This window comes from Rana temporaria, chromosome 4 (genome assembly GCF_905171775.1).
Source record: "Rana temporaria chromosome 4, aRanTem1.1, whole genome shotgun sequence".
NCBI classification, from domain to species: Eukaryota; Metazoa; Chordata; class Amphibia; order Anura; family Ranidae; genus Rana; species Rana temporaria.
Window position 1 is genome coordinate 400,158,033 of NC_053492.1, and position 26,189 is coordinate 400,184,221.

At 44.0% G+C, this 26,189-nt stretch overlaps 1 protein-coding gene across 4 annotated transcripts in view; it reads right to left on the minus strand.

Annotated features, from left to right (window-relative positions):
* The window catches only part of RRBP1 (ribosome binding protein 1), a 139,007-nt gene that overhangs the window by 53,941 nt on the left and 58,877 nt on the right, over positions 1-26,189 (minus strand). For all 4 annotated transcript variants that reach the window (XM_040351190.1, XM_040351193.1, XM_040351189.1 and 1 more), the window contains exons 3-7: positions 22,913-23,061; positions 19,603-19,725; positions 10,132-10,284; positions 5,389-5,507; positions 2,567-2,720 (exon numbers count right to left, since the gene is read on the minus strand). In XM_040351190.1, coding sequence (XP_040207124.1) covers positions 2,567-2,720; positions 5,389-5,507; positions 10,132-10,284; positions 19,603-19,725; positions 22,913-23,061 — 698 coding nt within the window. The remainder of the gene's footprint in view (positions 1-2,566; positions 2,721-5,388; positions 5,508-10,131; positions 10,285-19,602; positions 19,726-22,912; positions 23,062-26,189) is intronic.

Here is a 26,189-nt window from a genome sequence, read left to right on the forward strand (position 1 = left end):
TTACAAACGACCTGAGCAACAACACTTGCTGGACAACACATAGAGGCGGTCCCCATGTTGGGAGAGGCCCTCAATAATTACAGCCCTCTCCTCTGGGCTGAAATTGGTCATCCGCCCACCTGAGGATTCCTCATCAGCCATAACTGCCCCACCACAATGCAAACGACCTAGCTTGGAAAAAAAAAAACTTCAGTACATTTGCACCTGCAGGGCGGAAGTCTGGGCTGATTCATGGACTGGGCTTTGGTAGTGGGTCGGCGTAGCTCAGGGATCACGCCGGGGCGCAGTTCTGAGCATGTGCAGATTGGGGCATTTACCCCTGGATGTCACTGAGCATGTGCGGTCTAAGATGCGCCCCGGCGTGACCCCTGCGCCACGGTCGGCACTTCATTAGCATAGGGTGACTCCCAGTTGGCCTTACCCCGCCTTACGCCGTCTAAAATCCGCCCCGCTGGGGCATCGTAGACAAAAAAAGTTTCTTGAATCACCTAACTGCCTCTCCGCGCTGGACCGGTGTAGTCTAAAAATGATGCACCACGCCGGTGCAAATCTGCACCATTGTTCATGAATCTGGCCCCGTGTCTGCGTGTTTTAGGTAGAATTTAAAAAAAATAAGCAAAATGCGCACTATTGTTTCTGGGCTGTTCAGGTACAAACAACGACTAACATACACCTATGTGGTATTGCTGCGATCGTTAGGAGCAGGAGAACTTGTTTTGGGTTGTTCTTTAGTGGTAAGTTATGGCAGTAGCTAAAAATATACAGCTAAATAAAATAAAAAACTGGGTTTTTTTTTTTTTTTTTTACTATTTTGGGACAGTTTTCCTTTTGATAATAATAATAAAAAAAAAAAAAAAAAAAAATCAGGAGATATCTATTACCATATGTACGGTTTTACTAACAAATGTCAAAGTTGCAGAATTGGTCATTAAGATTTGTTTTATCCTTAGGCTGCGTGAAGGAATTAAAAAAAAATAAAGATTCAAACATTTTAAGTGCATAATTAACATGCTCCACTTTTATGTGCTATTAGGCCTCATACACACGGACGGACTGTCCGCCGGACCGTTTTCAGCGGACATGTCCGCCCGGAGATTTCTGTCTGATGGTTGTACACACCATCAAACAGAAATCCGCGCTTACACGATACGCGATGACGTGGCCGCGCCGATGACGCTGGCGACGTGCGCGGCCCTGGAAGTTCAAAAGCTTCCACACATGCGTCAAATCACTTCGACGCATGCGAGGGATGGAGGCCGATCGGACCTGTCCGGTGAGTCTGTACAGACGACCGAACATGTCCGACGGACAGGCTTCCAGCGGACATGTTTCTTAGCATGCTAAGAAACATTTGTCCGCTGGAAACCTGTCCGATCCGCCGGAAAATTGACCGGTCGGACGTACAGACGACCGAACATGTCTGCTGAAACTGGTCAGCGGACCAGTTTTAGCGGACATGTTCGGTCGTGTGTACGGGGCCTTACAGTTGCAACAGAATATTTACTGCCCCAATTTCTTTATGTTTCTCTACCTTCAAAATGTTACATTTAAAAAAAAAAAAAAAAACGGTGCACGTTTAGGAGATATTCATTTTACATACAGGTACGCCTTTAATATAGGCTTCACCTGTAGATGAAAATTTCAAAGCAGACTTTACTACCACTTTAAAAAGGGACAAACACTTTATTAGAAATTGTTTTATTTATTGATTATTATACAGTAATGCTTTGTGAGGTTTTATTTTGTGACACTAAAATATAAAAATAACACTTAAAGTGGAGTTCCACCCATAAATATAACATTACATCAGTAGTTTTAAAAAAATGTCATTAGTCCTTTAAGAATTTTTTTATTTTTTTTTTAGATGCCTTCAAAGTGTTGTTGCTAGGCAGAATAGTTAATCTTCCCTCTTCCTGCACCTAGGTGCTTAAGCTTCACCGCACAGACTCCTGGGAATGTAGTGGGTGTAACTTTCCAGGAGTCTGTGCACTCCCCAGTCTCGAAGAATCATGTGACTTGGACAGTACAGGTGCTGAAACCTGATCTGAAACCTATTACATTGCTTGTGCAGCACTGAGCATGTGCGAGATCTGCAAGGCTGAAATCCAGGAAGTCATACAGTCTGGCTTCATGATGCCCACACTTAAGATGGCCCCAGTCAATTTCTATTTTATAAAGTGTCTAAATGCTGTAACAACCTAACAAAACGGACCTTAGTTTACAGACTAACTTTACTAGAATACATTAAGCTTGTGTATTACAGGGGTATTTATATTTAAAAAGTGAAATTGTGGCCGGAACTCCGCTTTAAATATAAAATAAATGTAAACAGCGTGGTGCTTGAAAACATGGCACTGCCCATCACCATACCGCATGACTGGTACACAACAGATACCAGCCTGCACACAAAATGTATGTAGGCTATAGTGAACAAAGGAAACAAGTCCCCTTTAAATCTTTCCAAAGACTGGCTTTGTGGTTCTGAAAAAAATGCAATCTGAATACTGTGAAGGTCTGTTTTACAATAAAGTAATATATACTGTATATATAATTTTTTTTTTTTTACCTGTAGCTGGGAGACCTGTTTCTCATATGCAGAGACTTTTCCATCCAGGCTCTTCCTCCGCTGCTCCTCTTGCTGCAGAACTTCTGTCTTCTCTGTGAGCTCTTTGGTCAATTTGCTGCACTCCTGACGAAGCTTAGCCAGCTCGGCATTTTGCCTACAAGTACTGGTGGTTACTATTCGTGCTTTATTATTACACATATATAATATATAACTGGGCATTCAGTATGCAGACAAGAGAGTCAGTTCAACAATTTTAAATCACCAAAATGAATGGAAAGTCAAGACTCTAGATTGTCTGCAGATTGGAAATGAAACAAACAAGCACATCCATGAATATATCGGAAACTAATAGGGAAAAGGTGAATGGTGTCTATGGCCAGGAAACCTATTTGCAAAAACATGGACTTTCTGTCCCCTGGGGGATACAAAAGAGGAGGATGGGTTGGACGGTAATCAATTTATGCCATGCTTCTACGCATTTTTGAAAATACTCCAACTTACCGTATTTATTCGAGTATAACGCGCAAAATTTTATACCCAAAAAAAAGATCAAAGTTTGGGTGCGCGTTATACTCGAGGACTTTGTCCCCCCCGCCGCTACCGCCGCCGCTGCTACCGCCGCCGCCACCGAAGCCACCAACGCCACTACAACGTTAATCACGCGGCGCGGGGGAACATTAGACAGCTTTCGTTTGAATAGCTGTTTTCCCTGCCGCGCGTAGACACTCCCCCTTGGACGGATCTGTCCAATCGCGAGCAAGGGGGAGTGTCTATGCGTGGCAGGGAAAACAGCTGTTCAAACGAACGCTGTCTGTAATGTTCCCGCGTGCCGCACGCTCAGCCTATCAGCGGCCGCAGCAATGTCCCGTCGCGGCCGCTGATAGGCTGAGCGCACTGTGAGTCACCGACCCCCAGGAAGTGGAAGAGACCGGGACCGGAGAACGGGACGGCGATATCGGAACAACGGGGGATCGTAGGCAGGTAAGTGAAAGTTTATTTTGCATAGTTTTACAGCCCGGGCACAGCGGGGGTTAAAAGTTTTAGCTTAGAGAACTCCTTTTTAAAGGTAAGGGCACATGGCTGGACATACAAGGGGCATGGCTGGACATACAGGGGGCATGGCTGGACATACAGGGGGCATGGCTGGACATACAAGGGGCATGGCTGGACATACAAGGGGCATGGCTGGACATACAAGGGGCATGGCTGGACATACAGGGGGCATGGCTGGACATACAGGGGGCATGGCTGGACATACAGGGGGCATGGCTGGACATACAGGGGGCATGGCTGGACATACAGGGGGCATGGCTGGACATACAGGGGGCATGGCTGGACATAAATGATTTTTGGCAATTACAATGATTTTATACCGATTTTTAATTGAAAATTAGGGGTGCGCGTTATACACGGGTGCGCGTTATACTCGAATAAATACGGTAACTGCCTACTTTTATTAGTATATTAAAAATACATTTATTGTATTACATTAACTCCGTTCATCTAATGCCCTGTACACACGATCGGTTCGTCTGATGAAAACGGACCGATGGACCGTTTTCATCGGACAAACCGATCGTGTGTGAGCCCCATCAGTTTTTTTCCCCCGTTGGTGAAAAAAATAAATAGAACCCGTTTTAAAACTTTCTGATGGTTAAAAAACAATCGTCTGTGTGGAACTCCATCGGATAAAAATCCACGCATGCTCAGAATCATGTCGACGCATGCTTGGAAGCATTGAACTTCAATTTTCTCAGCACGTCGTAGTGTTTTACGTCACCGCGTTGAACACGATCGGATTTTTAACCAATGGTGTGTAGGCAAGACTGATGAAAGTCAGCTTCATCGGATATCCAACGAAAAAATCCATCGGTTTGTTTTCATCAGATGAACCGATCGTGTGTACAGGGCATAAGACTTCCAACTAACCAGTAAAATTAAAGGATAAACAATATGTTTGCCTTATACATCAGAATTTCAAAACAGATTTTATGCTCATGGTTACAGCATAAACAGCTAAGTTGTGCCTAAAGAAAATGTATTAGGACAAGGATAAGGAAAACTGAAAAAAAAATCAGCATAATATAACAAATGTGCAGCGTTTAAATAGCTATACTCCTAATAAGCATACAGTATATGACATATAAAAATCCTGCATTGTAAATAAAAAAACAAAATTAAATAAATAAAAAAGATAAATAAAATATAAGCATATAATGGAAAAAAATATGGGCCGGATTCAGAAAGCACTTACGCCGACGTATCTTTATATACGCCGCGTAAGTACACAGATGCGCCGTCGTATCTATGCGCCCGATTCTTAAAGCTAGATACGCCTGAATTGTTTCAGTACTGAAACATTATGGCAGACACTTCGGACACTTTTTTTTTTTTTTTTAAGTGTATTTTGTGCGTGTACTCGAGAGAGGAGCCGGACTGCAGGAGTTGGGAGTAGGCAGGCCTCCCCCAGAGGCAATCTGCCATCTTTCTCCATGCCCCGGGTGGCAATGGCAGGTGTGTGAGGGGGTCCTCCCACACAGCCCGCCCTACCTGCTCCACTTTGGTCCCTAAACAGTGTGCAGAGACAGACCTGTCATCTGCCTGATCAGCGGGGATCGACGGAGCGATCACTGCTGAGCAAAGCGGAGCCCGCACACGGACAGCCCCATGTGAAATGGCCCTAAGAATAAACCCACATAACCCATCTTGTTTTTAACCTGGGGACTGCCTGTATACAGTAGTATCACAGACCATTAATGAATGTTTTTTTAAGGTTACAAATCTAATGGAGGACAATACGAGATTTATATTAGAGCACCTACTTGCTTTCAGTTTGGCTGGTTGCTTGGTTTAGTGCATCTCTTAGAATAGAATTTTCCTGCTGCAGACGAGCGAGTTGTGCTTTAGGACCGTTCTCAAGCTCCTCTTGAAGTCCACGAACCTGTTTGGGGACAAAACCAGAAGGGTGGAAGTTAACAAAAAGAAAACCTAGTGCTCAAGACACGGTAATACCCCTCTGGATTTTTGAAGACAGACCACGTAATATGATAAAAATGTGTTTATTATGAACATACAATAAAATTGTAGTAGCAAAGGGGTAGATGATAAAGGGGTATATATATATATATATATATATATATATATATATATATATATATATATATATTACACACACACACACACACACACACACACACACACACACACACACACACACATATATATATATATATATATATATACACACACACATATAAAATGACAAGTAAACTCAATACAACCTTGGCATGGATCTTGGCTGCCCTATAAACATTGTTGGACTAGTGAGAATACATACTAGGAAATTACGCCCAACATGTTTTGGACCGTGTAGTCCTTCTTCAGAGGCTTATTGTCATTTGAAAGGTTGGAAGTAAATACAATACACAGAGTAAAAAAAGTGTACAAAAAAAAAAATGTGTGTAGCTATATTCTTATGGTGTCTGTTGCCCCTACGACACTTTACTCAGATCACTGTCAAAGCCTAAATATGCTGGCAAGAGTGCCATCTGCAGGGTTCAGTAAAGCCTACAAAGCAGCCAACCCCCTCATACACACACACACACACACACACACACACACACACACACTCTCAAGGGCTGAATATTGTAAGCTGTAGGTATGTTGACCTTTCTTGCTATGCAGGTCTCCATATAATACCTTCATCTATATCTAGAGAAACAGACCATTGTACGTCATTGCTGCTTTTGAACACACCCAAAATTGAAAAGAAGGGTGGAGAATTTCAAGAAATTAGACTTCAATCATGTCTGGAATCTGCTCTATGGCCTAAAGCATCAGTTAAGAGATAGCTGCAAGCATTAACTACTAAGGCTGGGTTCACACATGTGCTGTGCGAATTGAAGCTCCGTTTTCACAGCCAATTGACAAGTACCTTATATACTCAAGTATAAGCCGAGTATGTGCTGAAAATGCCCCCCTCGGCTTATACTCGAGTCACCTTTTTGCGCCTGATCTCCCGGACTTTGGGGACCTGGTACTGGCCAGGTGACCTACGCCTGGGGAGCACCGATTTTTCAAAGCCGGGCACCCCTTCCCATGTTAAACATCATTTCTCCGTTGATTTTGGGGACCCGGTACCGGCCGGTCATAGGATCCCTGGACCCAGAACTTGGCACGCATTTCTCCCCTACAAGTGTGCAAAGTTTGATGTCTAGGGGACCTAGGCTGGGGAGCACCGATTTTTCAAAGCCGGGCACCCCTTCCATAGACTCCCATGTTAAACGTCAGTCTAGTCATGGGCACAGAGAGGCATGGGCACAGTGGGGCAAAGTGAGGCACAGTGAGGCACAGTGAGGCATGCAGATGGACACCCTAGGCTTATACTCGATTCAATACGTTTTCACAGTTTTTTGTAATAATATTAGGTGCCTCGGCTTATATTCGGGTCGGCTTATACTCGAGTATATTGTTGTTCAGCGTAGTTGTTCAGCGTTTCAGGTCAGTTTTTGATCAGGATCAGGTCAGGATTTTATTCTGCTCACAACTGAATGACATGTGCGATTCAGAAGCATTCTCATAGAAGTCAATGAGCCTGAATTTGCACCTGAAACAGACCGCACTGCTCAGAAACCTGACAGGTCCTTTGCAATTTGCACTGAATCTGCCCTCCGGCTGCAGCAGACATATGTGAACCGGCACAATAGAAAGCAACATTCTTTCACATGTCATGTGAATTGCATGTGGTTCAAAACACATCCAATGCGCATATGTATAACCAGGGCTGGACTGGGACAAAAATTTGGCCCTGGACTTCATCCAGACTGGCCCACTTTGACAGGTCACTCCCACAGCGGCCGGACAACTCCTGCACCCCCCCCACGGGCCACTCAAGCCCCCTCTCCCCCTTCACTAGCCACTAGCCATTCTAGTTTATTAGAGTAGAACGGCTGGTACTGGTACTCTTATAGGCAGTACCAGTGGGGAAGCTAGACATTATTTCTCCCGGGGCAAAGAATCAGTTCAGTGCCCCCCCCTTATGGGACAAGAATAGGCAGAAGTGAGAAACTCTCAGGCCATAGCTGTTGAGTCAGCTGTCTGTCCCCTCCCCCCTGCTCCTCTGGTCCTCCCCCCTGCTTCTCTGTTCCCCCCAGGTGAGCGCTGCGGGGAGGGAGAGGAGGTGAGCGCTGCGGGAAGGGAGAGACAGAGGAGCGGAGGGGGGCGGCGGTCCGCTGTCACTGAAGCCGGCCCACTAAGCCATTGGCCCACCGGGAAACTCCCTGTAGTCCCAATGGCCAGTCCATCCCTGTGTATAACTCAACTGGCCCTCTCAGGCCCCGTACACACGGCCGAGGAACTCGACGTGCAAAGCACGTCGAGTTCCTCGTCGAGTTTTGGGATGAAGCCGCCGAGGAGCTCGGCGGGCCGCCTTCTCCCATAGAACAACGAGAAAATAGAGAACATGTTCTCTATTTTCTCGTCGAGCTCCTCGGCGGCTCCATCGAGCCAAAACTGTACAGACGACAGAGTTTCTCGGCAGAATCCGGGTTTTGACCGAGTTTCTCAGTGAATTCTGCCGAGAAACTCTGTCGTGTGTACGGGGCCTAACAGTTGTAAATTCCAAGGCAATTCATCACTTATCTACAAAACCATACTTGAGTTTTTGCATTCTATTTTTTTTACCTTGACTGTTACAATTCAAAATGTATCAAATTTTTCTGTAATCAAGGTTATATATAATTTTGTTAGTCTACTTCATCATGGAACTTTATACGGCAATGCAGACTGACAATGTACTAAAGTTCTGTGCTCTGACATTTATTACTATGAAGGATCAAAAATAAACTTTGTCACAAGGGTGGCCAATTTTCTACATGAATGTACATTGTAACGGGCAAAAAGTGTGTTCTGTAAGGAATTGTTGGTGTTCAGGGTGTGGATCCACATGTGCTTTTACATGCATTTGAAAAGCATCTGTGGCACATTTTTTGGCATTATTTATTTATTTATTTTTACATGTTGCATTTACATTCAGTGCATTTAGGCGTGTCCAATTGTGTTCCATTTCAGAAAAAAATGCAGCATGCTATACTTTTAAACACACATGGGTGTGCCGGAATGGTTTAAATAGCCCCTTTCAAATACTTTCACTTTTCCTGCATGTGCGTTCAACTGAATATGGTGTAAATGAGCTCTAAAGAGTCCAAATTAGCAAAAGAAACATAGGGCCAGATTCACAGAGGAGATACGACGGCGTATCTCCTGATACACCGTCGTATCTATGCGGCCGATTCATAGAATCAGTTCCGCATAGATAGCCCTAAGATCCGACAGGTGTAATTGACTTACACTGTCGGATCTTAGGATGCAATACTTCAGCCGCCGCTGGGGGGAGTTTGCGTCGTATTCCAGCGTCGGGATTGCAAATTAGCAGTTACGGCGATCCACAAAGGTTTTTCCCGTCGTTACGTCGCCACAACTTTTTTTTCCCCGTCGCAAAGTTAGGTGTGCTTTAACATGGTGTAAAATTACTCCACCGTGTTAAAGTATACCCATCGTTCCCACGTCGCTTTTGAATTTTTTTTTTTTCGGCGTAAGTACGTTACGCACGTCGCGATTCACAAACACGTCGGGCCGCCGTAAGTTTGTGTAAAGCACGTCGGGAAAATTGCGAACGGAGCATGCGCAGAACGTCCGGCGCGGGAGTGCGCCTAATTTAAATGGTACCCGCCCCATTTGAATTGGGCGGGCTTGCGCCGGACGACTTTACGTTACACCGCCGCAAGTTTCCAGGTAAGTGCTTTGAGGATCAGGCACTTACACTGAAAACTTGCGGCGGTGTAACGTAAACGGGTTACGTTACACGGCCGCAAGTTTTCGTAAATCTGGCCCCAAGAGCTCAATTAATTAAGGAGTTTTAAATGACAACTATACGCTCTGTGCAATAATACTGCACAGAGCAGTATCCTCTTTAACAAAGGCTAGCAATTTAACGAAGGCTAGTAATTTAACAAAGGCTAGTAATTTAATGAAGGCTAGCAATTTAATGAAGGCTAGCAATTTAATGAAGGCTAGCAATTTAATGAAGGCTAGCGATTTAACGAAGGTTTGTGCTGAACCGGACAAGATTCGAACCATTAAAGGGCAAGCTGATAATACATATCTATTGATCAACTTGTGCACAGCCAGCCTGTCGAATTTGCTTACGATTATCGCAAGCGGCTGCCATAGCTGCTAGCAATAATCACTGTCACTGCTGGGAGAAGACAATTGCTCGACAACAGGGATTCCCCTGTCAACACTGTCTGCGTTGATGGGGGAATCATGTGAATTTCTTTCTTGCAAGCATTGGTTGCAGGAAAGAAACTTGCACTGTCTATGGGCTGCCTAAAACATGAAGTACAGAACTCATAAGAACTTAATAAAAAACAAAAAAACTCAAATATCCATTAAGCTCTTTCTCTAAATGTTTTCTCTAGTTACCTTTCCTGTACTCCAGATTGTGCCCCACCTCTAGTTATCAGCCCCGTCTTTGTATTCTGTAATCTTTGCATTTCTACATTTACCTTTCCTTGTAGCTGCTGGATTTCATCCACATGGTCCTTATAACTGGCCTGCATTCTGGCTTGCAACGCATTAATCTCCTGGTCTCGAGACAAGATCTGCTCCTTCAGCTTGGATTCAGCGCTGTTTGCCTTCGTCTTCTCAGCTGCCAAATCCTGCAAAGTAACATATAAAAACATTAAAAATAAATATTCCAGAGAGATCCAACATTGTGCACACAAAGAGGATTACATCATCCTTATCAGACGCAATAAAGAGAACACACTGCTAAGAAAAACACAATGAAGCTAATGACTACATTATTATTAATGTACTCATCATTGGTAAGAGATGGAGACATAAATTAAGTTTGGCATTTCCTCTCTTCTCCGCAAAATTTCACATTGGTGAAAGCGCCAGTAATGGAGGTGATCTGTTCTGTGTGAGAGGCCTGGGATCAGTAATAAGCAGTGGAGGTTGGTGTATAGAATCAGAGGCCGATCAGAAGCGGATATAGAAGATACCACTAAACTCTAATTTAAAAAACAATTCTATTCAAGCAAGTATCCTTAACTCAAAAAAGTACCTCCTTTCACTCTCAGCCTCCTCCAGATCTCCAAATTCTATTTTTTTTTTTTTTGGAATTTGGAATCACCCTAATCACCCTGTGCTGCGCAGATTCCCCTTGCTGCTTGGCTGCAGAGAAAGGGACTGGGGAATCTCTGTCCTCAGTCCCTTTCTCTGTATCTAAAGTGAGACATCAGGGGTCTGTTTAGACCCCTAATATTTCACCAAAGTCCCCCAATGGGGCTCAAATTTTTTTCCCATATATATATATATATATATATATATATATATCTCTATCTATCTATCTATCTATCTATCTATCTATCTATCTATCTATCTATCTATCTATATATATATATATATATATATATATATATATATATATATAAAAATATTTAAAAAAAAAAAAAAAAAAAAATTACTGATACCAATCTTTGCCCTACTGACACCTCCACTGCTCTACAACACCAACCTCTGCCCTACTGCCCTATATATTTACATCCACGCATGTGTGTTTGAGCTTTGGGGTGCACACCCTAATTCAAAAGGCTGCGCACACCTATTGTCTCACTGTATGTAAAGGCCCGTATACACGATTGGATTTTCTGACAGGAATTGTGTGATGGCAGGCTGTTGTCGGAAAATCCAACCGTTTGTATGCTCCATCGGACAATTGTACAAAGTACAAACACGCATGCTCAGAAGCAATGATAACCATGAGACAACATTAGCAGAAGTTGCCCAAAGGGTGGCGCTAAAGATCTGAAAAAACACGTTTGTTGGCCGACAATTCTTTGCCGTTTGTATGCAAGACAAGTGCCAACGCCCTTCGGACAAAAGTCCTACGTTTTGTCCGCGTAAAATCTAATCGTGTGTACCAGGCTTAGGAATACAGCCACCCTGTTTTGCTCTCCCCTAAAATGGACTATGGGATAGAGATTATGGACTATGGGATTTGCACTGTGCCTAGGGCAGAGCACACGATGGCAACTAATGTGCGCTTACAAATGGCGAAAACTGAAAGGTTCAGGAGCTCTTGGGGGACATTACAAGGAGGCAAAAAACATAGTAAGAAATCATTTTGTGAAAAATAGATTTGAGGGCCAATTTCCCTTTTGGATTAATAAAGTATTCTGTAATGGATTTGTGTGGATTATTTTTAGAGAATAAGGCCCCTTTCACACGTGCTGGATCTGGTTTTTCTCAGCAAGGGATCCATTTGCTGACCCCCTAAAGAGCTGAGCGGAGCAGCCAGATGACCCATGTCTGCTCTGCTTATACAGTTGCAGACTCTGGGCGTGTTAGACTTGCTAAAAAAAAATAAAAAAATTGTACACAGGGCCCGTCAAGCACATGAAGTCCTTCTGCCGGGATCCCCCGTCCCAGTACAAGTCAATTCAGCGCTGATTAACTGCAGCTGCATTGCTGAGTACACAGAGAAGGTCCAGGTAGCAGGAGCTGTAAAAAATAAAAAGCAGTCTGGCAATGTTTATCAACAACCTCGCTCAGCTGCTAATACAGAAAGATACAAAGTACAAAGAAACATTGTTTCATTCTGTATCTTTCTGTTTATTCATCTACAGATCAAAAGGATGAACTTTGATCTGCAGATGAAGTCAGTTAAAAAACCTGACAAGTAAAATGTTCCATTGTTGAACCCTTTATTAATCCTTAGTTTAAGCTAATCAGTCATAATTAACTCCTTATTCTCCTTCTCTATTGCTGGCAGGGAAATATGGATAGGTGGACAGAGCAAAGTGAGCAGAGGAATGACCTTATCAGAGTCCTGCTTTAACTTCACTGTCCAGTCAGCAGGATGTGGATGTATTCTTGACCAGGCTGTCCTGCTGCTTTAGTGCAGGCTAAGGAACTGGCTATGCTATCTGGTAAAGGAACCTGGATAACAAACCTTTGTGTTTGTGTGTGGCTTTAGAGGGTTACAAACACTTTGGATGGGAAAAAAAACAAAAACATTATATGCAGACCGCCGCACGCAGATATACGTCGGCAGAATGGCACGGGCAGGCAAAAAGACGCATATATACGTCCCCTTTGAGAAGCAGCATTGTGGACACGCGCCCGCCGCAAGCTCAGTGACTCCGACCGCGGGTCCCGCGGAGCTTGCATACCTGCGATCGTGTCACGGTGAGGGAGAAGGGAAATGCTTAGGTAAACAAGCATTTCCCCAGTCTTCCTAGTAACAGGACAATGAACACAGCTTCCTGTAATCGGAAGCGGTGATCACTGTCCTGTCACACACAGCCCATCCCCCCTACAGTTAGAAGCACTCCCTAGGGCACACTTAACCCATACAGCGCCACCTAGTGGTTAATCTGTTCACTGCCAGTGTCATTTTCACAGTAATCAGTGCATTTTTATAGCAAAAATGACAATGGTCCCAAAAATGTGTCAAAAGTGTCCAATGTGCCCGCCATAATGTGGCAGTCACAATAAAAATCGTTGATCGCTGCTATTACTAGTAAAAAAATTAAAATTATTAATAAAAATGCCATAAAACTATCCCCTATTTTGTAGACGCTATAACTTTTGTGCAAACCAATTAAACGCTTATTGCGATTTTCGTTTACCAAAAATATGTAGAAGAATACGTATCGAACTAAACCAGGGGTCTCCAAACTGCGGCCCGAGGGCCCTTTGCTAGCCCTTATCTGGCCCTTGGGGCACTATTCCTCCAACTGACACCAACAAGGGGGCACTATTTCTTCTACTGATATCAATGATGGGATACTATTCCTCCTACTGATAGGGGCCCTACTCCTCCTTCTACTGACCACCAACCCTGAGGCCACATTTATTCTCACTGGTGCTAGGCCCGGGACATTTTCTGTCCCCGCTGGCCACAATCTGGCCCTCCTAAAGTCTGAAGGACAATAAACTGGCCCTTTGTTTGAAAAGTTTGGAGACCCCTGGACTAAACTGAGGAAAACATTTTATTTTTTTATATATTTTTGGGGGATATTTATTATAGCAAAATGTTAAAGATATAGTTAAAATTGTCGCTCTATTTTTGTTTATAGCACACACAAAAAAAAAAAAAAAAACGCAGAGGTGATAAAATACCACCAAAAGAAAGCTCTATTTGTGGGAAAAAAAGGACGTCAATTTTGTTTGGGATGCCACGTTGCACGGCCGCGCAATTGCCAGTTAAAGCGACTCAGTGCCGAATCGCAAAAAGTGGCCTGGTCTTTGACCAGCAAAATGGTCCGGGGCTTGAGGCTGGATTCACACCTATGCATTTTTAGTGCTTTTTGCAGTTTTCAGATTTGCACTACAGTCCATTTAACATGATTTCCTATGGAACACGTTCTGTAGAGCAAATCTGCAAAATGCAAAAAGCACTAAAAAAATGCGTAGGCGTGAATCCAGCGGTTAAATGTGTATTTAGCTGCCACTCTACAGGATAACTATAATAAAATGTGAAATAAATCAGCTTCTTTCAAGGCATAGTGAAATTTAGCTATACGTCTATGAATATACAGTATGTAATAAAGTGTCTGGTTTGGGGTCATTTGTTTTCGTATGCCCACTAGATGTCCCTATTCCCAGCAATTTTCATGATACAGATGTCTTCACAAGCTGCCAAGCAAAGGTCATTTGAGAACACATATTGCATCCAACCCATAGATTCCACGTAACTGCATTTTTGCACATTGATTGAAGGACAAACATGTTGTCTATTCCATCATACAAAATACAAGAAAACACGTTTAGATTCTCTTCTATAGACACAATTATAGCATAGTGACAATGGCGTTGTTTTGTTATACTCCGTGTTACATCAGGATGAAGTTTAAAAGAAACTGTGATTTAAAAAAAAAAAAAAAAATGTATCTTGCTACAGCAGCTGCATATTACAATGTGGAATGTTACTGTACAATGGAAAAAGAAATCTGTTCTCTACACGAATTTGACTTATACAGAGCCAGCCTGCAGATTGCATTATGCTTGATCGCTCGCAGTCAACTTCTTAAAATGCAAAACAGTGATATGGGAGAGGTGATGTGAAATGGCCATAAGCTCCCCAGAGGGCAACGTAAGCCTGGCTTTAACCACTTCAGCCCCGGACCAAAATGCAGGTAAAGGACCAGGCCCTTTTTGCGATTCGGGACTGCGTCGCTTTAACTGACAATTGCGCGGTCGTGCGACGTGGCTCCCAAACAAAATTAGCATCCTATTTTTCCCACAAATAGAGCTTTCTTTTGGTAGTATTTGATCACCTCTGCAGTTTTTATTTTTTGTGCTATAAACAAAAATAGAGCGACAATTTTGAAAAAAATTAAATATTTTTTACTTTTTGCTATAATAAATATCCCCCAAAAATATATAAAAAAAAAAATTTCCTCAGTTTAGGTCGATAAGTATTCTTCTACATATTTGTGGTAAAAAAATAAAAAAAAAATCGCAATAAGCGTTTATCGGTTGGTTTGCGCAAAATTTATAGCGTTTACAAAATAGGGGATAGTTTTATTGCATTTTTCTTAACAATTTTTTTTTTTTACTACTAATGGCGATCAGCGATTTTTTCCATGACTGCGACATTATAGCGGACACTTAGCACAATTTTGACACATTTTTGGAACCATTGTCATTTTCACAGCAAAAAATGCATTTAAAATGCATTCTTTATTGTGGAAATGATAGTTGCAGTTTGGGAGTTAACCACAGAGGGCGCTGAAGGGGTTAGGTTTTACCTAGTGTGTGTTTACAACTGTAGGGGGGTGTGGCTGTAGGAGTGACATCATCGATTGTGTCTCCCTATAAAGGGGATGACACGATCGATGCAGCCGCCACAGTGAAGCACGGGGAAGCCGTGTTTACACGCGGCTCTCCCCGTTCTTCAGTTCCGGGGACCGATCGCGGGACCCCAGCGGCGATCGGGTCCGCGGGTCCCGGTGCTTCGGACCGGGTCGCGCGCGACCCACGGCTGGGTAGATGTACAGGACGTACCGGTACGTCCATCTGCCCAGCCGTGCCATTCTGTGGACGTATATTTACAGGAGGCGGTCCTTAAGTGGTTAAAGGAGTAATTTTTTTTCCCGTTCAACCGCCAGGCTGAATGAAAAAACTGATCTGATTCCAAGGTGGTTGGGGGAATCCTTCCTGCTCTGTCTTTGTATTCCGCAGCGGAAGACTTCTCCACTTTTAGAATACACTGATCAGCGCAGCAGGCAACACCGTGCAGGGCTGATCGAGTGGAAATTTTCCAACAGGGTGGTTGTACAGAAGTCGATCGGTTGATTGAACGGCTGTTTTAACCACAGTGCCCATGCTTGGATTATAATTTCGCCGGGCCCTGCTGAACCAGCCGAATTTCGATCCATGTATGTGCAGTTTAGCATATTTACTTTAGTGTCCCCTCTGCACCGGCACATACTCCCCTTTCATTCACCCCCTGCTCTCGTTTAGCCACTGGGAGCAGGGAAGTAAACCCTAAATAGCACTAGCATAGTCTAGTCAGAGCTTAGGCCGGCATACACAGTTCTAATCTCGGCCGGTTCAGCAGGAGATTCGACCCGTTAATGGGCAGGCTGAATGTATCAAGTTGATCAACTTGGGTACAACCAGCTCGCCAGATTCTCTTGCAATTATCGCTAGCAGCTGCTATAGCCACTGTCGATAATCACAGTCTTCTCCCGGTAGTGACAGCTTCCACCGCCCGCGCCAGAAGACAATTGCTCGGCAGGAGGGATTCCCCTGTCAGCACTGTCTGTGTCGATAGGGGAATCGTGCAAATTTGTTTCCTGCAACCTACGGTGCAGGAAAGAAATTTGCACCGTGTATGACCGGCCTTACTTAGCACCACTGCAGGAGAGGATGGGAAGGGAGTTGCATTCTCCCCCATGCCTGGGGGCATCAGCTGATTTCATTGCACCACGCAGCTGAACTGAGCCGTGGGGGAAACAAATGTTTTCTGTAAAAGAAATATGGAACCCAATCCTGCCGATTTGTTTTTATAGATGCGTGTTAATATTAACCACTTCGTTACCGGGCCTATTTTGGCACTTTTCTCCTTTATGTAAAAATCACAATTTTTTTGCTAGAAAATTAATCAGAACCCCCAAACATTATATATTTTTTTTAGCAGACACGCTAGGGAATAAAATGGCGGTCATTGCAACTTTTTTTCTCGCATGGTATTTGCGCAATAATTTTTCAAACGCCTTTTTTTAGGGAAAAAAACAGTTTCATGAATTAAAAAATAACAAAACAGTAAAGTTAGCCCAATTTTTTTGTATAATGTGAAAGACGATGTTACGCCGAGTAAATAGATACCTAACATGTCACGCTTTAAAATTGCGCACACTCAAGGAATGGCGCCAAACTTCGGTACTTAAAAATCTCCATAGGCAACGCTTTAATTTTTTTTACAGGTTACTATTTTTGAGTTACAGAGTAGGTCTAGTGCTAGAATTGTTGCACACGCTCCGACGCACGCGATGATACCTCACATGTGGGGTTTGAACGGTGTTTACATATGTGGGCGGGACTTGCATGTGCGTTCGCTTCTGCACGCGAGCGACCGAGACAGGGGCGTTTTAAATTTTTTTTTTATTATTTTATTTTACTTCATTTTTTTATTTTTACACTTTTTTTGACATTTTGTTTTTTTGATCACTTTTATTCCTATTACAAGGAATGTAAACATCCCTTGTAATATGAATCACTGTGACAGGTCCTCTTTATGGAGAGATGTGGGGTCAATAAGACCCCACATCTCTCCTACAGGCTTACAAGCATGAAATCGGTGAAAAAAATTTCACCGATTACATGCCGACAGCCGCGATAGCGGCTTTGTTTACTTCCGGGTACCGGGCGTGACGTCATAACGTCGCGCCCGGCCCTCCGACGGTCATAGAGATGACTGTGACCGTCTGGTCACCAGTCATCTCTATGGTTCACCAACGAGCGCCGGCCGATTCACTCTCCGGGCCCCCGATGGCACGGGAGAGCCCGGAGAAGCACCGGATGGCGGCGGGAGGGGGGGGGGACGTCCCCTCCCGCTGCCTAGAAGAACGATCGAGTGGCGGAACCGCTGCTTTGATCGTTCTTCTGGTGCACAGAATCGCCAGCTGAAGACAGCGATATCTGAATGATGCCTGCAGCTGCTCAAAGTGGAGGATGTCCTACGGATCTGAAGTGGTTAAATCACAGAATAGGACTTTAAAGCCTAAATATTAGTTACATTCAAATAAAAAAGGGGAAGTACTTACATTTAATATAAAGTGTCCCTTGTGTTGGTGCTGGCTGTCCCAATTGAAATCCCCCGCTGCTGCGGGGTTAATACAGCCTCTGGACCTGTCGTGGGCACTCATTCAGAGTGCCAACAATACCTACCCCCTTTTGCCCCACCCATTCATAAAAGATATAATATAGCTTTTACAATACTTTGTTTGAACCAGCTTGGTCCAAGTTGGGCGACGCTTAAAACTCCATACGAATGTGGGAAACCTTACCAACTGGTAATTCGGTCACCCAGCATTCACTCACCACCAAAATATTCATTTGTGGGCATTTTAAACTCTTGATTGTACCATGCAACATTTTCACCTTTAAAGCTTAACACTCGAACAACAGCTGTAAAATCCAGGAGCAGCAACGTCACCCATAGGCTCCTATGGCCCATCCATTGTCTGTGGTCCCTCCTCTCCCCTTCAGCTGCCGCTGGCTGACACAGGGAAGCTGGATCACATAGCTGGACCAGAGTGAGCTGAAAATAGGTTAAGTTGTTTTAAAAAGGTTAGGAAAGGAAGGGAAGGGAGTATTTTTTTAAGAAAAGTTGGCCTTAGCTGGAATTCTACTTTAAATGTTTTATTAGCATGTTGATAAGGGGACAAAAGAGGAGCCAGGGAAGGCAAAATGTACGTGGATTAAAGTTCAACTTTAAAGCCTACATTCTGGCATATATATGACGTTCCTATGTGGTCATTTTAGGATGTTGGCTCTAAAAAAAAAAAAAAAAGACAAAGGTATATTTAAGATTGCTTTTGCGTGTTTTACGCAATGACACTGATTGCATTGTACACAAAAATGTTAACAACTTGCTGAATGACAGCTACAACGCGGTCGGTGATGCAGTCATATAACGACTTTGCATGATCGTGGCCGCAGCTGGACACTGATACTGCTAATCACAGATTGACAATCAGCGCCTCTTTACCATGTGATCAGCTGTGTCCAATCACAGCTGAACATGGAGGTAAACAGATTCCAGTTATCGGCACTCCTTTTCTCATGCGGACAGCATGAGGAGAGGAGAAGAGAGCCGATAACCAGCTTCTCTAAAAGGGACATCTACACTGATAATCAGAGCACTCATTATCATTGTCCTGATTATCAGTGCAGTCCCACCAGTTCCCACAAGTGCTGCCAATCTTTGCCCACCAGTGCCTCCTCATCAGGGTAACCTGCCAGTGCCGCCTACCAGCGCTCATCAGTGCTGCCCATCAGCGCACATCAGTGTAGGAGAAAAATTACTTATTTGCAAAATTTTATAACAAAACTATAAAACAATGTTTTGTTTTTTTGTCTTTTTTTGTTTATTTAGCAAAAAATAAAATACCCAGTGGTGATTAAATACCCCCAAAAGAAAGCTCTATTTGTGTGAAAAAAAAATGATAAAAATGTTGTTTAGGTAAAGTGTTGCATTACCGCGCAATTGTCATTCAAAGTTTGACAGCGCTGAAAGCTGAAAATTGGCCTGGGCAGGAAGAGGGTAAAAGTGCCCAAGGATTCCCCCACATGTCAACTTGAATATTGCTTTCTTTTGATGATTAACTGATGATACTTTTCTTTATAGACCTGTGAGTGTATCCTGGGTTTAATGCAGCAGAAAATCAGTCAAGGTTTAGATGATCTTTGTGACTGTAAAGGACAGGAGGTGTTTCCAGGCCACCAGCTGAACCCACCTTATTCATCTCCCGCAGTCTATTTTTAGCCGCCGCTGCATCTTCTTGTTCTGCTGACAGTAATTTTTCCTTCTCTTCCAACTGCTTTTTCAGAGCTGCAACTGGATCTCCTTTCTGAGAGGCCTGAAAAAGTGATCACAAAAAATATGTACTGTTCATCTGTTGTTGGCTATTATTTTATTCACACAATATGTCACGTCAAACTGGGGAATCCTTGAAAGTAAAGCTGGCCATACATATATAGATTGGGTGAATTGTAACAGATTCCTTAATCCACGCTATACAGCATGGATGGACGAAAGTACCACCCTTCGGCTATTGTATCCCATGTGTGTTGTATTTTGACAACCAGCCCCACCAGCTGTCAAAATGCCCAAAGAGTGCCAGCCCAACTGGATACTGATAATTAATCACCCAGCTTCTTTGATTTTTCAATCAAGGGATGTTGGGTGGGAGGCGGCTAATGGGGCCAAGCACAGAGTGAAATTTGGCTGGCGAGCTTAATGTTAGGCCATACCCACCTCAGCGTTATCTAGGCATAACCTCAGATGAGGTTCATGTGGCTGAAAGCCTACTAAAAGATATACCGGGAAAACCCTTTGACTAAAGATGACCATCAATGGAATCAAATTTGGTCAGTTCAGCAGGGACCAGCCAAATTTTGATGCATCCATTTGAAGGAAGTTGATTGTAATGCCTTGTACACACGACCGGTTTTCCCAACGAGAAAACTGCAATTTTTTAGATTGGTCGGGAAAACTGGTCATGTGTATGCTACATAGCAGTTTTCCCGACGAGAAAACTGCCCGCAAAAAAAAAAAAATCGAAACCTGCTCTATTTTTTCCCCGTCAGTCTTTTTCTCGTCGCGAAAACCGCTCGTGAGGGGAAAAAACATGCTTGCTCAGAATAAAGTTATGAGACGGGAGCGCTCATTCTGGTAAAACTAGCGTTCGTAATGGAGATAGCACATTTGTCACGCTGTAACGGACTGAAAAGCACAAGGCTGAAAAGCGCAAATCGTCTCTCATCAAACTTTTACTAACATGAGGATCAGCAAAAGCAGCCTATAGGGTGGCGCCATTTGAATGGAACGTCCCCTTTATGCGACAGGGGAGGAGGTTGGGGTTGGGCTGGGGGAGTGGCGGCAAAGGAGGAGGTTGGGCTGAGCGAGTGAGGGCAGAGGATGAGGTTGGGCTGGGGGAGTGGCAGCAGAGGAGGAGGTTGGGCTGGGGGAGTGGTGGCAGAGGAGGAGGTTGGAGTGGAGGAGGTTCCCGCTCTGTGCAGCTGCCACCGCCAGATTTCTATGAAGGATTTGTGCCTGTTCCAGTGACAGCTAACCCACCCTGGTGTGCTGCAGATTCCTCCACTGACATCATCTGGAGGAGGAGCCGCAAGACTGGGGGGAATTGTCTGCAGGAATGCAAAACCCAAAGGTGTGTGTTAGGAGAGAGGTATGAGGGGGGGGGGGGGAAAGTGATCAGAGTGGAGAGATTTAGGGCGAGTGAGGAAAGGCTTTGACGGGGACACAGAAGTGAGGAAAGGCTTTGACGGGGACACAGAAGTGAGGAAAGGCTTTGACGGGGACACAGACGTGAGAAAAGGCTCTGACGGGGACACAGAAGTGAGAAAAGGCTCTGACGGGGACACAGAAGTGAGGAAAGGCTCTGACGGAGACACAGAAGTGAGGAAAGGCTCTGACGGGGACACAGAAGTGAGGAAAGGCTCTGACGGGGGACACAGAAGTGAGGAAAGGCTCTGACAGGGACACAGAAGTGAGGAAAGGTTCTGACAGGGACACAGAAGTAAGGAAAGGTTCTGACAGGGACACAGAAGTGAGGAAAGGCTCTGACAGGGACACAGAAGTGAGGAAAGGCTCTGACGGGGACACAGAAGTGAGGAAAGGCTTTGACGGGGACACAGAAGTGAGGAAAGGCTTTGACGGGGACACAGAAGTGAGGAAAGGCTCTGACAGAGACACAGAAGTGAGGAAAGGCTCTGACAGAGACACAGAAGTGAGGAAAGGCTCTGACAGAGACACAGAAGTGAGGAAAGGCTCTGACAGAGACACAGAAGTGAGGAAAGGCTCTGACAGAGACACAGAAGTGAGGAAAGGCTCTGGCAGGGACACAGAAGTGAGGAAAGGCTCTGACAGAGACACAGAAGTGAGGAAAGGCTTTGACGGGGACACAGAAGTGAGGAAAGGCTCTGACAGGGACACAGAAGTGAGGAAAGGTTATGACGCAATTATTAAAATTTGTATTAATTTATTTCGAAATAATAATATTTTTCCAGCCCGCGAATATTTATAAAATCTACAATGTGGCCCTCGGGCTAAAATGTTTGGAGACCCCTGCTCTAGACCGATACCTGCCAATTAAGCCATTTTAGTATCCCCCCATGATCCAGTCCACTGCTTGCATCCGGTACTGAAGCAGGGTGCTCTGATGTTTGCGGGGAGCTTAATAGACCATCCCACCCACCACAATCTGTTTGTAGTACATACAGAAGCACAGAGTACCTGTGATGACATCACTGGATCTAAAAAACTGTGTAATGAAAAGCTGAGAGGTTTTATTTAAAGTGGTTGAAAACCTCAGACATAAAATGTGAACAAAGCATATCCCTTTATAGCGTGTACTTGTCTCAATTAAGAGTACCAAGTGTCATTTCTGTCTGCTGCTTTGTTCCTCTGCTATCAGCATGAATCGCTTCTGACAAGTTTTCCTGACACCAAAAGAAAAATGGTGACGGGGAGGGACCTCCAGCTGATTGACAGCCTCAGCTCAGTTCCTGTGTGCTGTGTGGAGGGGGTTGTGTCCCTTTCCCTCCAATCAGCTCTCCTCACTGAGCTCTGCAGAGTGTAACTTCATCTCTCTGCCCCTTTTTCTGAAATCTATAACTTTAGCACCTTGAACTGATGCAGAGAAGAGAAGACTGCAAATAGGCAAATACAATTTATGTAGGAGGATTGGTTTCATCTCTGTGAATCACCTGAGGATAGTCCCTTCACTGGGTGTATGTGAGGGTTTACAACTACTTTAAAAATGTCCATTGCCCAGGTGGTTATGGAGTTCCGACAAGACAAGACCCTTGTTTTTTTTTCTGTTAGATGGCTACAAGCAAAAATTATCAGACACACACGATCAAGTATGTGTAATTTTATGCTTGGTTATCCTCCGTCACCAATAAATCCACAGGGAGCATTTTGATGTATACAACACAGTAGAGAAAAGGGAGGTCATGCAGCAATTTACCATAAAAGATTTACATTAAATTCAAATGAACATAAAAGAAGGGAAGACGTCTTACCGTATGCCAAGTATCCTGCTTGATGCCATTTTTCTCAATCAGGATCTCAATAAGCTTCTGTGATTCTCCCTCACTGAAGGCCATACTGCTGATGGTGGACACTATTGTCTTGTATGGAAGATACAGGGCGCCATCCAAGTCATTGGAAACTGCATAAAAAAAAATGTATTAATAATAATTATAATATTTAATTTTTTTTTTTAACAAAATCGAAATGAACATCCACAAATAAAAAAGCCCACTACCCAAACCGGTACATTGTAGACCAACTCTCATGCTTTCTGAACTACTGCCATAGTGCTGATCTATAAGGATATAGATGCCTCCTGCATGTATCCTTACCTGTCAAATGTCTCCCCTCTGTCTGTTATGAGACCTGAAAAACTGCAGATTTTGTGGGTGGATCTGTTGTCTGGAGCTCTGTGGGTGGAGTCATGATGTCAGTATACTCCCTGCCCATCTCTACACTCCCCTTGTCAACATGCATTTTTTCCTGTGTACCGTATTTATCGGCGTATGCCGCGCACTTTTTTGCCCTGAAAATCAGGGCAAAATCGCGGGTGCGCGATATACGCTGATACCCGCGCTGTGTTTGAACCACTGCGCCGGCATATACCGAGCGCAGTACACTCGGGTATAGTCGGGCAGGCTCGGCTCCTCTCGCGGTCACGTCCTGTGCGTCCTGTACATCCTTTACGTGAGAGGAGCCGAGCCTGCCCGACTATACCCGAGTGTACTGTGCTCGGTATATGTCGGCGCAGTGGTTCAAACACAGCGCGGGAAACGTGGATCGAGCAGGGAGGACACCACGATGGCCGCAGAAGGACGACGGACCGGACAAGGCCGCCGATGGACGACGGCCAGGACGCGATGGACGACGGGCAAGACACCGACGAGGGGCATCCAAACGAAGTATTTTTTTTTCCAGGAATTTTCCTTCAAGTTCGGGGGTGCGCGCTATACGCCGGGGTGCGTTATAGCAAGATAAATATGGTATTTCTTACACTGAACTTCTGCTATGATCACCAACATCCAGTCAAAACCCAGAAAAGTCACCACATGACTTCAGAATGCCCAAACATGCTAATGTGTGGAGCAGCCAATCCTGGGAGAGCTGAAGAAGAAAGGAGAAGGGGATCTGAAGAACATAGAATGCCTCGCTCAGGCTCCTGCATGACATGAAATCCTATACTGTACAAGGTGCAAGGCTTAATAAAAACATTATATATATATATATATATATATATATATATATATATATATATATACACACACACACATCAGATTTACATCCACTTTAACCACTTAAGCCCCGGACCATTTGGCTGGCCAAAAACCAGAACACTTTTTGCGATTCGACACTGTCGCTTTAACTGATAATTGCGCAGTCGTGCGACGTGGTTCCCAAATAAAATTGACGTAATTTTTTCCCCACAAATAGAGCTTTCTTTTGGTGGTATTTGATCATCTCTGCAGTTTTTATCTTTTGAGCTATAAACAAAAATAGAGCGACAATCCTATTGCCCTTGATCCCAGCATTTGTATACTAGGAAAGTTAAAACACTAGCGGTGTTGGTTTCGGCCATCAGATTTCAATTTATTACAAGAAAACGAATTGCACAGCATTGGCTATCCCCACATTTACTGAATGAAAGAACTAGGATAACAACCAACATAGAGGAAAAGACTAGTGTGCCCATAGGTGCTGCGCCCAAAAATTCTTAAAACTATAGGATAATCTCTAACATTACAACACCTACTCCCATGACCCTGCCCCGACCATATTTAAATTGCTACATCATTTATTAGAATGCTTTATAATACAGTTCTGTGAGATCATTGAATACTTGCTGTATGTATCGTACACACGACTGTTTTTCATGATGAGAAAAATGCAATTTTGTGTGTAGGCTCCAGAGCATTTTTCCCTCGACGAGAAAAATGGGCATTAAAAATTTAGAACCTGCTCTATTTTTTTCTCAGCGTTTTTCACGTCATGAAAAATGGTCGTGTGTAGGCTTTAACGAGGGGGCAAAAAACGCGCATGCTCAGAAGCTATGAGACGGGAAATTAGCATAATCAGCCCAAAGGGTGGCGCCATTCGAATGGAACTTTCCCTTTATAGTGCCGTCGTACGTGTTGTAGGTCACCGTGCTTTGCTGGAGCATTTTTTTATCACGATCGTGTGTATGCAAGGCAGGCTTGAGAGGAATCACGTCGAGAAAAACTTTGTTTTTTTCCATGACATGAATAACGGTCTAGTGTACGCGGCATTAGTCATTGTTAACAATGTTTCATTTGATTGTTTTTTATGAGTTATTAGAATGAGTTTTATTATATATTAGTGGAGGGTAGTAGGGGGTGCAACGGATCAAAAAAACTCACGGATCGGATCGATCCTCGGATCAGGAGTCACGGATCGGATCAGTAAAAAAAAAAAAAAAAAAAAAAAAAAAACACAAGACAAACAAAAGTTTTGTCTTTTTACATTTTTATTAATATTTTTTTTTTTTTTTTACTACTAATGGCGGCGATCAGCGATTTTTTTTCGTGACCGCGACATTATGGCGGACACATCGGACAATTTTACAGTGGGAAAAATGGCTATACACACAGTGTTACTGTTTACTATGGTGGGGGCAATGTTGGCTATGACTATTATTACAGTGGCAAAAATGGTAATTACAGTGTTACTGTTTTACTAGACCGAGTACATCAGTACAATGAGTTGGCTAATGGCTATTAAGCCATTAGCCAACTCACTGTACTGATGTACTCGGTCCGTCTCCAGGTTACATGCAGAGTCAGCGGCGCAGCGCGCTCTTGCAAAATAGAAAAAATCCACGAGCAGAGGGAGGGGTGATGACGTCAGCGCGCACCGCCGCCGAGTGTACCAAGATGGTCGACCGCTCCGGAGCTAGGCCGAAGCCGCGGTCTTTCCTAAGACAGAACAGGTCGACCCGTTCGGATCGCGGATCGAGCACGATCCGTTGCACCCCTAGAGGGTAGTGAGGTGGTTTATACAATTGAATTGGCACACTATAATTTGTGATATAAAAACACAGGGCCAGATTCAGGTACAATTACGTTGCACCCCCGCGGCGTAACGTATCTGATTTACGTTACATCGCCGCAGGTTTACAGCGTAAGTGCCTGATTCACAAAGCTCTTACCTGTAAACTTGCGGCGGTGTAACGTAAATCCGCTCGGCGCAAACCCGCCCAATTCAAATGGGGCGGGCACCATTTAAATTAGGCGCGTTCCCGCTCCGAACGTT